The sequence below is a fragment of the Palaemon carinicauda genome, chromosome 12, assembly GCF_036898095.1.
Source record: "Palaemon carinicauda isolate YSFRI2023 chromosome 12, ASM3689809v2, whole genome shotgun sequence".
Taxonomy (NCBI): Eukaryota; Metazoa; Arthropoda; class Malacostraca; order Decapoda; family Palaemonidae; genus Palaemon; species Palaemon carinicauda.
Genome location: NC_090736.1, coordinates 125,972,594 through 125,988,630, shown reverse-complemented (window position 1 = coordinate 125,988,630; position 16,037 = coordinate 125,972,594). Strand labels below are relative to the sequence as shown.

Here is a 16,037-nt window from a genome sequence, read left to right as displayed (position 1 = left end):
AAATTTGACTATCACTTCAACGGTCCTCTAATAGTCTAACTACCAGATGACTTGTTAAATACGAAACAGGGTAACAGCACTTCCTCACTTCGTGTTTTCAGAGAACTGTACGCCGTTGCCAGACGAATAATAACAATTGCTTACTACTCACCTTACATTAAACACTTTGGTTTTATATACAAAGGAACACTCCATTTTGTTTAAGAACAAACTTATATACATTTTGGATATGTTTAAGAATAAATCAGTTAAGGTTTTTGATGCCTGCCTAGAGATTTTTCCCACTGGCGGCAGTCTCGGCAGTACAGTCTGAATGTCTGAATCATTCACAAGTAGAACTCTTTCTGAGCTTCCCGTATCCTACTCGTTGAACTGTCGCTCGTGTCGATTAAGGTTTCCAGTTGGAGATAAGGATGGAGCGCGGTATCAAGAGAAGTCATTGGGTAAGTAACAATTAATGAATTGCTCTGTCACTGTAGGCCATGAATTTGAAACTTGTTTTATACCATGCCTTCTATCTTTCTTTGGATGAATTGTCATCTTTTAATGCTACAAGTAGGAGGAGTATCGTTTTAACTAGGCTGCGTATTGGCCGTATGCTTGTAACCCACATTTATTTAAAGAAGAGTGGTGAAGGGAGACTTCCCCTTTTTGTAATACCTGTCAAGTGACTAGTTATCGAAAATAGTTTAGTCGGTTGTCCTGTTTTCAATCTTTTGAGGAGAAAATTTTCCCCAGGACAAACCTTTAAGAAATATACTGGGGGAATTTTAGTACCCTGTACTTGAAAAAAAAATATACATAGTATTGGTTTATATAGTGAGCGTTAAATAATTTTAGTATGTTTTTTAATCTTTTTGGAGCCTTTGTAGTTTGTTGGCACATGTTAAACTTTTCCAAAGGTAAATAGACACAAGAACGTTACCTAACCTAACATAGGAGTCATCTTCTTACCTACACACCTCCCAGGGGGTACACCCGCCATAACCCCTTGCACAACGGTATTCGTAGCTTACCCTGTCCAAACGAACTACATTCACCCCATCCTTTTAATCCCTCCTTATTTTGCGTTTATATATTTATTTTATGAAAGTTGTGTTTGGGTTTAGAAGTTAAAATGATGCCAAATGCTAGAGTATGGTTATGGTTGAATAATTTGCAGTATACAGTGCTGAATGACCTTTGATGTCCCAGTGCTTGACTTAACACCTAACTTTATATTAGATTCCATTTAATTATTCATTGCCGGTGAAAAATATAGGAGGGCATGTAGCCCTTACCGTTCCAAAATTAAAAATGTCGGTATAGTTTTACTGTATTACAGACTCTGATTTTGAACAGGTAATATGTTTTCATGTAGTAAATAAGGTGATTTGACCAAATTTGACTTCCTTTTCAATTGCAAACCAACAGAACAACCAATTCGACTAACTTTAAGTATCCAAACTGGTTGCTGTTATTATGGATGAAATGAAGGTGAAAACCGGTTAAATCACATTTTCTTCTGGAAAACATATATTTTCTGTTTAAATATTTAAATATAATGTCTTATTATATATGTTTTGTTAAAATGCTTAAATATAATGACTTGTTCTAATTCCGTGTCACTCCACTCACGTATGTACTGAGAACGGTGACATTAGCAATGATACAAAGCGTTACCAACGTTACGGTGGCATTGTTAGCAATGCTACGGTAATATTATCGTGTATTTTAAAGAATTTTTCCATATACCCTTTACACAATATATAAAAAAGTACAAAAACAGTACAGAACTTGACAAATCCACCTAACCTAACCTAGAAGTTCCCAGGTCACAAACCAATATAATGCCCTTTGTTATATATTTCATGTTAATCGATATCACTGCAGTCACGTTACCACAATGTTAGCACTTTTATGATAACATTATATATAATGGTTCTTGTTCCACCATTAGCTCGCTTCGATCGCATGAAAATAAAACATCAAGCTCGTAAGTACTGGCAAGCAGTAATGTTGAGCTGCGCATGCTAACATTAGCAACGTTAGATATACAGTAATGGTTCTTGTTCCTCGCTTACAGTCACGGGAAAATGAAACATCAATTTCGTTTGCACTGGCAATCTGTAATGTTGAGCTTTGCACTAACAAAATTTAATGAAACTAACACATTAAAGTTAAAGAAATTAATGACTTACTTTTATGACCGTGACGACGTAACTTGTGGGTCATGGGGGATAACTTGTGACTGTGAGTCTGTGGCTTCTTAACTGCATTGCCTTATTTTAGTACTGCACTTGGAACAGTGTAAAAGTTGGTATATTGCATTACGAGATTTAAGAAATTTATGAACATTGGAATTCACCAAAATACTTACAAGTATGGATTACAGAACTCTACAATTTTCTAATACTTCAATCGTGAAATACGCAAAAAGACGTCACTTGAACTAACAAAGACCTGACTTGGGCAAAGGTTTCCATGGAAAAGAGTTTGTTAAAATGAGGGGGTAGGGAAATATTAACCCCCCTGTGCAAACTTTAGATACGTATGGGTTCGTGATTGGTTAACGGAAAAGCAACGGAGTCTAGAGAGTAAACACGAATGAACCAGAATGGTAAATTTGTCCAGAGCAAGTATTTATGGGAAATCTGGGAGTGACAAGGTAATGACAAAATGTATAAAAGTAAAATAGAAGATAAAATGGAGTGTATGATAAGTAATATTTGATGGGTATATATAATGTGATTTTATAAGATATTGGATAATTAAACGGGTATTACTGGGGTCGAACGTAATTTTTATACGAGGGTATTACATAACTAGCCAAGTAATAGACTTGAACAGAACTGGTAGGAAGATGAATAGTTACATTTCACGATTAGAGAAGAAGAAATCCTATTGGTGGAGGAACAGACTCTGCGCAGGGAGGCGGGGTTTTTGCGCAAAAGGTCGAAACCTGTTGTGTACAAACGAACGAACGGGAGCGACAACAACCTTCAAGTAGAATGAGAAAAATTAAATGAAAAACGCTGCTAATGTTAGCTTGTTAAGCTAACATTTGATCTACATCACAGTTGGCAGCTCTGATTACCGTATTTTTTCATAAGACAGCCTTTGCAATGGCGCCGCCAAAGTTTATCCAGTTATACTGTTTTGTCTTTTCCTCCGTTTATTATACATCCAAGAAGGTAATGTATAGAGAAGAAAAGTCTTGTTTTACGTTTATATAGATAGATATTGCGACGGGAAAGAGTGTCATTTTCAAAGAGAGCGTAATTTTTTCTATAAGAAAGTTTTTTCCTAGGTTACATTGCCTTGTAATACAGTAAAATATTACCAAAATTTCTTGGTCCTTTGTCAAAAATTTTTCCAATTTTAAATATATCTGCTGAGATGCTGATGTTAAACTTTGTAATGATTAAATAAGGTTAAGTAAGTGGATTAGAAATTAGGTTGTTTGTTATTAATCTGTCGGAAAACCTATTATAATTGAAGATACTGGAATGCGATATGTATCATCTACGCCTGTTGACGCAAAGGGCCACTTGTTAGATTTCTCCAGTTGTCTCTTATCGTGAGCTTTTAAATCGATGCTCCATTCACCATCTACTTCACGCTTCATAGTCCTCAACCATGTAGGCCAGGTTCTTCCAACTCTAATGCCTTCTGGAGCCCAGTTGAATGTTTTGGTGTAGGCCTACTACTCGATCTCCGGTGGTGCAAAGAGCATGCCCAAACCAGTAAAGTTGTACTATTTTAGATTCTCATTTCAAACAGGAAATATGATTTACTGTAGGAAATGACGTGATTTAATCGAATTTGACCTTCATTTCAACCGCAAACAAACAAAACCAGTTCGACTAACTTCAAGTAGCCAAACTGGTTGTTGTTGTTGCATATGAAATGAAGGTGAAAACCGGTTAAATCACGTTCTTTTATACAGGAAAACATACATTTTCTGTTAAAAGGTTTAAATATAATGGCTCTTCTTCAAATTCCATCCTCACTTCACTCATCAAGAACGTATGTACTGCGCACGCTAACGTTAGCAATGTTATGCTGACATTGGTAACATAACTCAATGTTGTGCTGAAATTGCTAACATTAGCAATGCTATGCTTATATTAGCATGTGTATTTTAAAGCATTTTTCCATATACTGTACCCTTTACACACAAAAAAAAAGGTACAGAACCAGGTATTATTGTACTGTATTGCAGGACAATGTAACCTAGGAAAATATCTATTTTCTATAGAAAAAATTCCGCTCTTCGAAAATGACACTCGTTCCCGTCGCAAATGAATAGTTTCAGAAATATATATATATCTATCCTACGATAATGAGGTTCCCCCGGTGGGAACTCGGGGTTTTGGGTGGGGAAAACATACCGGGAAACGGTATACAATGGTAAAACAAGCCTTTTCTTCTTTATACATTACCTTCTTGGATTTATAATAAACGGAGGAAAAGACAAATCTGTGTGTATAACTGGATAAACTTTGGAGGCGCCGTTGCAAAGGCTATGTCCCGTGGAAAAATACGGTAATAATGAGCTGCGGCAATGTTAGCGTAACAATGCTAACATTAGCAGTGTTTTTAATTTTTTTGTCATTCTACTTGTCGGTTGTAGTCGCTCTCGTTCGTTCGTTTGTACACAGCAGGTTTCAACCCTCTGCGCCAAAACCCGCGCATAGGCTCCTCCTCCACCAATAGAATTTCTTCTTCTCTAGCCGTGAAATGTAACTATTTGACTTTACCAGCTTTATTCAAGTATATTACTTGATCCAGTACAACTGTACCATTACTTTTATGTAATACCCTCGTGTACATATTTCGTTTGACCCAAGAATTACTCTATTTATTATCCGATATCTTATAAAATCACCTCATTTTATATTCCCATTAAATATTTATTATACATTTCATTTTATCTTGCTATATTACTTTTATACATTTTATTACCTTGTCATGCCCAGATTTCACATACATACTTGCTCTGGACAAGTTTCCCATTCTGGTTAATTCTTGCTTACTTTCTAGACTCCGTTGCTTTTCCGTTAACCAATCACAAACACATATGTATGGAAAGTTTGCACCGGGGGGGGGGGGGGGTGTTAAAGACTCTCCAACCCCCACTTCCAACAAACCCTTTTCCATGGAAACCTTTGTCCAAGACAGGTCTTAGTTAATTCGAGTGAAGTCTCTTTGCGTATTTTACGATAAAGTTTTAGAAACTTGTAACTTCTGCAGTAATGCATACTTGAAAGTATTTTGGTGAAATCCAAAAAGAAGTTAAGACATCAAAGACTCGGCCACAACACCCTGGTGACCCACAAGTTTCGTCGTCGTGGCCATAAAAGTAAGTCGTTAATTTTTAAAATTTTAATGTGTTAGTTTTACTACTTTGTTAGCGTGCACAGCTCAACATTACCGCTTGCCAGTGCATACGAGCTTGATGATTTATTTTCCTGCGAGTGTAAGCGAGCCATTGGCAGAACAAGAACCATTATATTTTGTGTTGCTAATGTTATCGTAACATTCCATGTTTGAGTAACATTACTAATGTTAGTGTGAGCAGCTCAACATTACCGCTTGCCAGTACATACGAGCTTGTTTTATTTTCCTGCGATCGTAAGCGAGCCAGTGGCAGAACAAGAATCATTATACATAGTGTTATTAATGTTATGAACTTCTAGGTTAGGTGAGTTTATGAAGTTCTGTACCCTTTTCGTACCTTTTTGTATATTGTGTAAAGGGTATGTGGAAAATGCTTTAAGATACACATGCTAATATTACTGTAGCATTGCTAACGTTAGCAGTGACATCGTAACGTTGGTAACTCTTCGTAACGTTGCTAATGTTAGCATTCGCAGTACATACGTGAGTGAAGTGACACGGAATTTGAAAGTCATTATATTTAAATATATTAACAGAATTTATATATCAAAAGACATTATATCTAAAAATTTAACAGAAAATTTTTTCCTGTAGAAAATAACGTGATTTAACAGGTTTTCACCTTCATTTCATCCGTAATATCAGCAACCAGTTCGGCTACTTAAAGTTAGGCGAATTGGTTATGTTTGTTTGCGGTTGAAATGAAGGTCAAATTCGATCAAATCACTTAATTTACTACAGGAAAACATATTTTCTGTTTGAAATGAGAATCTGTAATACAGTAAAACTTTACCCAGAACCTAACAAACCCACCTAACCTAACCTAGTAGTTCCCAGGTCACAACCCCTAGCCGGGACAAGCCCCCAGACCCCCTTCCCAGGTCACAAACTTGTACTAGCAAGTGGTAATGTGCGCACGCTAAAAACATTAAAATTTAAAGAAATTGATGAATTTTATGACCCGGACGACGAAACTTGTGGGTCACCAGGGTGTTGAGACTGTGACGTCTTAACTTCTATGAACGGCACTTGGGACACTGTAAACGTTGGGGTATTACGTTGTGATTTAAGGAAATTATCAACACTGGATGACGTATCAAGAAATTCCCCATGAAATTTAGCAAATGCTTTTAAGTATGGAATACTACAATCTTTACAAGTTTCTATAACTTCCATCATAAAATACGAAAAAACCTCACTTTAAATAATAAAGACATGACTAGGACAAAGGCCTCCACGGAAAAGGATTTGTGGAAGCGGTATGAAGTGATAAGAGAAGGGTGTTGGGAAATATTAACCCCCCCCCTGTGCAAACTTTCCATACATATGTGTTCGTGATTGGTTAACGGAAAAACAACGGAGTCTAGAGAGTAAACATGAATGAACTAGAATGGGAAACTTGTCCAGAGCAAGTATTTATGTGAAATCTGGGCGTGACAAGGTAATAACAAAACGTTTAAAAGTAATATAGTAAGATAAAATGGCGTGTATGATAAATGATATTTTATGGGAATATAAAATGAGGTGATTTTTAAACATCTGACTTAGCTTAAGTCCCTGACGTCACGGCAGAAATTCAAAGCAATCGCAGATTGGGTAGCTAGGTGTACTACTAGCGCCACCACTCGCCAGGTAACTGTAACCATTCCATGAATCCTCAGATCTTCCCTGCCGCCATTGCTGGCGACAACATTGGAATATTCACTAGTTATAACCTGGATTTTTGCAGTATTTGATGTACTCGTATTGCTTATTGGCTTTCGCTTGATTGGATTTTGCTTACGGATTCTCTGGAACCTTTTTTTTATTTTGATTTACTTTGACCAATGCTTGTTTTGACCCCTCTCCTAGATTTTGCCAAAATGGCTGACTCTTCCCCAGCTTATAGAAAGTGTGTAAAAGGCTGTAAAACCCACCTTCCTAAAGCCTCTATCGACCCCCACTCCATTTGTTCTAAATGTGGAGGTAAAGTTTGTCAGTTAAGGGATCGATGTGATGAATGCATTTTGTTGTCTGAGAGCGAGTAGCTGGATTTCGACCGCTACACTCGTAAGTTAGAGAGAGAGATAGTTAAACGTAGTTCTTCTCGCTATAGAGAATTATTCTCTTCCCGTGTCACTGAACCTAGTCCTCCCCCTGTAGTGGTAGATCCTGAGGCCCCTACTGTCACCGCTAAGCCTACACTCAAGGACATGATGATCGCTATTCAAGCCCTTGGTGTTAGGGTTAAGTCGCTTGCTACAGACAGGAACCAACATATATCCGATGTTAATCAGCTTAACCCTGGATAGGTACGGTGGGTCGTTTGCGACCCCGAGCGTCAAAAAAAAACAGGTTTTTCTCACGTGACTCACCCCTGTGACTGAATTTGTGGGTGATCGACCTGCAGGAGGTGTCTCCCCTACACGCTCTAGTAGTGTCCAGATGTGCATTGCTGTAGCTGTACTCCTTCCCCGATTTCTGAGACGCGTCGGGGTCGTTCGCGTCCGAGTTTATCCTTCTGAGGTAGTTTGCATAATTATCAAAGTTATTACGTATTATGAAATTGTCGTAGAATGGTGCAACTTGTATAGGTTATCAGTTGTGGAAAGTCTTGGTGGATTGTTTGGCTACCATGTGCATGTTTTTTTTTTTAGTTAAAATGTCGTTCATCACCACGAGGACCATTTTACCGCGAGTGCCCCTTTTTCATTTTTTTTCATTTTTTTGCCAAGTCATTTTTCCGTAAGACATTGCCAAATAGTGTCGTAAAACTTTTGCTTGTTTAGTGTTGGAAAGTGTGTCTAGATGATCTGGCTACCCATGCATGACTTTGTTTTTGTCAGATACGACGTAGTTATTGGTATATTGGGTATTTAACTGCGGTTACCAATTTCTGTTTTTTTTTCAATATTTGTAAAAATTACTACGTAGTAAGGAATTGCCGTATATTATTCATTTTTTTTCATGTTTGTGTTAGAAAGTGTGCCTTGATGGTTGGGCTAACACGTGCATGTCTGTTTTTTTATCTGAGATGTCGTATATTAGAATGTCGGGCATTTTACCGCGAGTGTCCCTTTTTAATTTTTTTAAATTTTTTTGCCAAGTCATTTTTCCGTAAGATATTGCGAAATAGTGTCGTAAAACTTTTGCTTTTTTAATGTTGGAAAGTGTGTCTAGATGATCTGGCTACCCATGGGTGATTTTGTTTTTGTCAGATACGACGTAGTTATTGGTATATTGGGTATTTAACTGCGGTTGCCAATTTCTGTTTTTTTTTCAATATTTGTAAAAATTTACTACGTAGTAAGGAATTGCCGTATATTATTGATTTTTTTTTTCATGTTTGTGTTAGAAAGTGTGCCTTGATGGTTGGGCTAACACGTGCATGTCTTTTTTTTTTTATCTGAGATGCCGTATATTAGAATGTTGGGCATTTTTCCGCGAGTGCCCCTTTTTATTTGTTTTGCATTTTTTTGCTTAGTCATGTTACCGTAAGGAATTGGCAAGTAGTGTCGCAAAACTTATATTTTTATAGTGTTGGAAAGTGTTTCTAGATGATCTGGCTACCCATGCCTATTTTTTTTTTAGCCAGATATGGCGTATATATAAGTATGTGTTCGATTTTCCTGTGATTGCCATTTTTTCGTTTTTTCCCATTTCTTTCAAAATTACTACGTACTAAGGAACTATCACAGAGTAATATTTCATTTATATGTTTATTTGTCGGAAAATATGCCTTGATGGTTTGCCTAGCACGTGGCTGAAATTTTTTTTTTTCTGAAATGCCGTATATTAGAATGGCCATTTTTCCACGAGTGCCCCTTTTTATTTGTTTTGCATTTTTTTGCTTAGTCATGTTACCGTAAGGAATTGGCAAGTAGTGTCGCAAAACTTATATTTTTATAGTGTTGGAAAGTGTTTCTAGATGATCTGGCTACCCATGCCTATCTTTTTTTTAGCCAGATATGGCGTATATATAGGTATGTGTTCGATTTTCCGGTGATTGCCATTTTTTAGTTTTTTCCCAATTCTTTCCAAATTACTACGTACTAAGGAACTATCACAGAGTAATGATTCCTCTAGATGTTATTTGTCGGAAAATTTTGTTTACTTTTTTTTTGATTGAATATCATCAAATTTTTTTAGCTAAAATATTGTTTTACATTTTTTTTTTTCGATTTTATTTCCCTTCAAAAAAAATTTTTTGGGTCAGAATTTTAATTTTATAGTCGTAAAATAATCGACAATTATCCAGCAACCCACCATACAATTTTTATGCATATCCAATAATAATTAGATTAGTAAATAACACCTTGAAATTGACATACCCTTCCTACATTTCAAGTGGCAGATTAGGGAGTCTGAGTCAGTGTGGTTGGCGGCCATTTTGTGGACATATTCGAAGCGTAAGCTACCCTATCTATATATATTCTTGTTCCCTATAGAATTTGTGATATTTTGGTATATTTTTACCTGCATAAATATCATATTATATATTAAATATATGTATTTTTTTACGAAATTTCCAAGTACTCAAAAAATTACCTTTAGATATGGCCCCTGGTATAAATGTAATTTACAAAATAATGAAGATTTTTTTACATATTTCTATTTTAGGATAACATATGTTTATTCCCTAAAAAAATTAGCCACTTCCTATTTCATTTGGGTACCCAAAAAAATTCATGAAATTTGGAAAGTTTTTTTTGGCCAAAAAAAGTTACCCTTTTTTTCTCATTTCAGATCTTCACCTCCATGGGTCTGACTTCATCCAAAATACATCAAGATGTGTCCTAAACATTCAAGAATCAATTCCTAAAAGGATTTGTGTATATATGTATAAACTTTTTTTTTATGGATTTTTATGTCAGGTCTTTTTTTTTTCTACTTAATTTTTTAAAATATTTATAATAAATAGTTTTTCTGCAGATGAGTAGTATTTATCTTTACAGTTGTTTTAAGCATTCATTGAAGTTTTTTTGGCAAAAGAAAAAAGGAGGTTACTGCAAAAACTGATTTTTCAAGAATTTTTTTTGGCGTCGGGGTCGTTCGCGTCCGAGTATACCCTTAAAGGGGTGTCCGAGGACCGTACCTATCCAGGGTTAAAAGTGCCCGTGTTAGTGCCAAAAGTGCGGTAAATGTGTTTAGTGCGGTAAATGTGTTTAGTGCGGTTAATGTGTTTAGTGCGTCTGCTCGAACCTGTTGTTCACCTAGCCTTAGACCTCTTTTAACCCTGGATAGGTACGATGGGTCGTTTGCGACCCCGAGCATCAAAAAAAAAACAGGTTTTTCTCACGTGACTCACCCCCGTGACTGAATTTGTGGGTGATCGACCTGCAGGAGGTGTCTCCCCTACACGCTCTAGTAGTGTCCAGATGTGCATTGCTGTAGCTGTACTCCTTCCCCGATTTCTGAGACGCGTCGGGGTCGTTCGCGACCGAGTTTACCCTTCTAAGGTAGTTTGCATAATTATCAAAGTTATTACGTATTATGAAATTGTCGTAGAATGGTGCAACTTGTATAGGTTATCAGTTGTGGAAAGTCTTGGTGGATTGTTTGGCTACCATGTGCATGATTTTTTTTTTAGTTAAAATGTCGTTCATCACCACGAGGACCATTTAACTGCGAGTGCCCCTTTTTCATTTTTTTTCATTTTTTTTGCCAAGTCATTTTTCCGTAAGATATTGCCAAATAGGGTCGTAAAACTTTTGCTTGTTTAGTGTTGGAAAGTGTGTCTAGATGATCTGGCTACCCATGCATGACTTTGTTTTTGTCAGATACGACGTAGTTATTGGTATATTGGGTATTTAACTGCGGTTACCAATTTCTGTTTTTTTTTTTTCAATATTTGTAAAAATTACTACGTAGTAAGGAATTGCCGTATATTCATTTTTTTTTCATGTTTGTGTTAGAAAGTGTGCCTTGATGGTTGGGCTAACACATGCATGTCTGTTTTTTTATCTGAGTTGCCGTATATTAGAAGGTCGGGCATTTTACCGCGAGTGTCCCTTTTTCATTTTTTTTAATTTTTGTGCCAAGTCATTTTTCCGTAAGATATTGCGAAATAGTGTCGTAAAACTTTTGCTTTTTTAGTGTTGGAAAGTGTGTCTAGATGATCTGGCTACCCATGGGTGATTTTGTTTTTGTCAGATACGACGTAGTTATTGGTATATTGGGTATTTAACTGCGGTTGCCAATTTCTGTTTTTTTTTCAATATTTGTAAAATTTTACTACGTAGTAAGGAATTGCCGTATATTATTGATTTTTTTTTTCATGTTTATGTGTTAGAAAGTGTGCCTTGATGGTTGGGCTAACACGTGCATGTCTTTTTTTTATCTGAGATGCCGTATATTAGAATGTTGGGCATTTTTCCGCGAGTGCCCCTTTTTATTTGTTTTGCATTTTTTTGCTTAGTCATGTTACCGTAAGGAATTGGCAAGTAGTGTCGCAAAACTTATATTTTTATAGTGTTGGAAAGTGTTTTTAGATGATCTGGCTACCGATGCCTATTTTTTTTAGCCAGATATGGCGTATATATAAGTATGTGTTCGATTTTCCTGTGATTGCCATTTTTTCGTTTTTTCCCATTTCTTTCAAAATTACTACGTACCAAGGAACTATCACAGAGTAATATTTCATTTATATGTTTATTTGTCGGAAAATGTGCCTTGATGGTTTGCCTAGCACGTGACTGAAATTTTTTTTTTTCTGAAATGCCGTATATTAGAATGGCCATTTTTCCACGAGTGCCCCTTTTTATTTGTTTTGCATTTTTTTGCTTAGTCATGTTACCGTAAGGAATTGGCAAGTAGTGTTGCAAAACTTATAATTTTATAGTGTTGGAAAGTGTTTCTAGATGATCTGGCTACCCATGCCTATCTTTTTTTAGCCAGATATGGCATATATATAGGTATGTGTTCGATTTTCCTGTGATTGCCATTTTTTCGTTTTTTCCTATTTCTTTCAAAATTACTACGTACTAAGAAATTACTACGTACTAAGGAACTATCACAGAGTAATTATTCATTTAGATGTTTATTTGTCGGAAAATGTGCCTTGATGGTTTGCCTAGCACGTGGCTGAATTTTTTTTTTCTGAAATGCTGTATATTACTGTATATTAGAATGTTAGCCATTTTTCCGCGAGTGCCCCTTTTTATTTTTTTTGCATTTTTTTGCTTAGTCATGTTACCGTAAGGAATTGGCAAGTAGTGTTGCAAAACTTATATTTTCATAGTGTTGGAAAGTGTTTCTAGATGATCTGGCTACCCATGCCTATCTTTTTTTTAGCCAGATATGGCGTATATATAGGTATGTGTTCGATTTTCCGGTGATTGCCAATTTTTTTGTTTTTTCCCAATTCTTTCAAAATTACTACGTACTAAGGAACTATCACAGAGTAATGATTCCTCTAGATGTTTATTTGTTGGAAAATTTTGTTTACTTTTTTTTTTGATTGAATATCATCAATTTTTTTTAGCTAAAATATTATATTGTTTTACATTTGTTTTTTTTTCGATTTTATTTCCCTTCAAAAAGATTTTTTTGGGTCAGAATTTTAATTTTATAGTCGTAAAATAATCGTCAATTATCCAGCAACCCACCATACAATTTTTATGCATATCCAATAATAATTAGATTAGTAAATAACACCTTGAAATTGACATACCCTTCCTACATTTCAAGTGGCAGATTAGGGAGTCTGAGTCAGTGTGGTTGGCGGCCATTTTGTGGACATATCCGAAGCGTAAGCTGCCCTATCTATATATATTCTTGTTCCCTATAGAATTTGTGATATTTTGGTATATTTTTACCTGCATAAATATCATATTATATATTAAATATATGTATTTTTTTACGAAATTTCTAAGTACTCAAAAAATTACCTTTAGATATGGCCCCTGATATAAATGTAATTTACAAAATAATGAAGATTTTTTTACATATTTCTATTTTAGGATAACATATGTTTATTCCCTAAAAAAAATTAGCCACTTCCTATTTCATTTGGGTACCCAAAAAAATTCATGAAATTTGGACAAGTTTTTTTGGCCAAAAAAAGTTACCCTTTTTTTCTCATTTCAGATCTTCACCTCCATGGGTCTGACTTCATCCAAAATACATCAAGATGTGTCCTAAACATTCAAGAATCAATTCCTAAAAGGAATTGTGTATATATGTATAAACTTTTTTTATGACTTTTTATGTCAGGTCTTTTTTTTTCTACTTAATTTTTTAAAATATTTATAATAAATAGTTTTTCTGCAGTTGAGTAGTATTTATCTTTACAGTTGTTTTAAGCATTCATTAAAGTTTTTTTTGGCAAAAGAAAAAAGGAGGTTACTGCAAAAACTGATTTTTCAAGAATTTTTTTTGGCGTCGGGGTCGTTCGCGTCCGAGTATACCCTTAAAGGGGTGTCCGAGGAGCGTACCTATCCAGGGTTAAGCTCTCCAACCCCTGGGAGAAGGAATGTCGAACGGCGAAAGGGAACGAGAGGTGTAGTCGCTCAAGCAGACGTCCCCTTGAGCGTTCCTGTTGACGTTTCACGGGACGCTCGCCCTCACCATGGGAAAGTTGAGGTTAAGTTTACCTCATCTTCGGATGATGCAGTGGTTAGCAAGCAGTTGAATCGTGACTGGCGTCAAGTTTCTAGACCTCTTAAGAGGAAAATGGTTGCAGTAGATCAGCGTCGCGTTTTATCGCCTCAAGTGCCTAGCTGTAGTCTTTGGAGCAGTCCAAAGCGTTTTCCTTCCTCTGATGAAGGTTCTCCTGCTAAACGTCCTGCTAGAACGTCTAGTCCTGTCAAGCGTCCAGCCCAGCCTATTGCTGCTCAAGTTCCGGAATCTGTTATTTTTTCAGTTCATGCTCCGCCGTGACGGGAACGAAGAAGGTGATTTCGTTGCTGACTTTTCCGCTCTAACTTTACCGTAAGTTGATCCTAAGTTGAGTTTTCTACAAGACGTGCAGCTTAAGCTTTCCTCGTTTATGCAGTCGTATCACTCTGCTGATAAGGAAGTAACTCGCCAAGGTCCCGAATGTCAGGAAACTTCGCTACGTGGACGTCGTTACTCTCATAAGCTTGACCTCAAACGTCAAGCTTCCAGGCGTGAAGCTAAGCTTTAAGCGAACGAAGAAGCTTGTGAAAGCGTTCACCAAGAAGCCATACGCGACGCCGATCGACGAGTTAAGCTTGACGCCGAGGGGGGTCGCGACGCCGGGCGCCGAGGGGGGTCGCGCCGAGGGGGGTCGCGACGCCGGGCGCCGAGGGGGGTCGCGACGCCGGGCGCCGAGGGGGGCGCGACGCCGGCCGTCGAGCTGGGCGCGACGCCGGGCGTTGAGTGTAGCGCGACTACTAACATTGAGCAGTCGTCGAACATGACGCCAAGCGTCAAGATAGCGCAGTCAAAAGTCAGGCACGCGTAGACATCTCTACTTCAGTTGGAGTCTTGTCGGGGGAAGAGGTTGATGACCCCCTTTCCTCGGCTGACATTTTGGAAGACTTCTCGGAAGGAGAAGAGCCTAAGACTACACAGCATTCTTTGGATCTTAAGAAAATCATGAAAGTGTTTACAGAAGTCTCCTAATCACTTTGTTCCTGTTGCTCCACGCTCCCCCCCTTCGAAGTTTACCTTGGGGACGGCAGCTCAGGCGCCTATTTTTACCAAGATGGTTCTTTCGAGATCATCGAAAAGAGCCTTAAAACTGTTGGGAGACTGCAGTCCAAAAAAGATCTAGGCAAGTCTGCTTTCTCTTTTCCCCCTACTAGACTAGCTTCTAGGTCAAGTGTATGGTACGAGACAGGAGAATTTCTCGGCTTGGGAGTTCCTGCCTCTGCCCAGGGAAACTTCTCAAGCCTTGTGGACTCTTCTTGTCGGTTGGCCATGGGAGGGACTAAGATTTACTGGACGACTTCTGAACTCGACCATCTTCTTAAAGGCGTCTTCAGAGCCTTCATGATGTTCAACTTCCTCGATTGGACTCTGGGAGCCTTGGGTAAGAAAGTTTCGTCTTTTAAGAATACTGACATGGACAATATTATTCAGATAATGTCTTGTATGGACAAAGCTGTTAGAGATGGCTCTAATGAATTAGCAGCTCTTTTTACAGCTGGAGTTCTTAAGAAAAGAGCACAGATGTGTTCTTTCCTTTCCATGGGTGTCACCCCTTGTCAGAAGTCTGAATTGCTGATGTTGCTGCTTCTTTAGCCCAGAAGTCCACCCATGATTTGGTCGCCAAGACAGCTCGGAAAGTTCTTCCGACTTCTTTTCCTAGCCATAAACCGAAAGTAGAAACACATTTGCCTTGTTTTACACAGCCCTTTCGAGGTAGATCCGTCAGTAGGGGTAGCTCCTGACCCGATTGAAGAAGAGCAAAAAGGAGGGATTAAGAGCTGGGCAAAGTAGAGTCTGACTGCTTTCGCCTTCAGACAGCAGTAGGGGCCAGACTGAACAACTTCTGGCAGGCCTGGGAGAGATGGGGAGCAGACCCTTGGTCCGTTCTTTTGCTTTAGGAGGGTTACAAGATTCCTTTCGTAAAGAAACCCCCGTTAGTTCGAGATCCGATTCATCTCTCTTCCAGATACCGAGAGGACTCATAGAAGCAGGCATTGCTGCTACAAATGTCCCTCTTGTTGGTAAAAGGGGCAATAGAGAGGGTGCAGGACTTGCACTCA

The 16,037-nt window shown here is 37.7% G+C and overlaps 1 protein-coding gene across 1 annotated transcript in view; it reads left to right on the top strand.

The window, feature by feature from the left end:
- The first annotated feature begins 333 nt into the window (after positions 1-333).
- The window catches only part of LOC137650628 (uncharacterized), an 87,537-nt gene continuing 71,833 nt past the window's right edge, over positions 334-16,037 (top strand). The window contains exon 1 of the mRNA XM_068383817.1: positions 334-443. Coding sequence (XP_068239918.1) covers positions 414-443 — 30 coding nt within the window. The 5' untranslated portion in view covers positions 334-413. The remainder of the gene's footprint in view (positions 444-16,037) is intronic.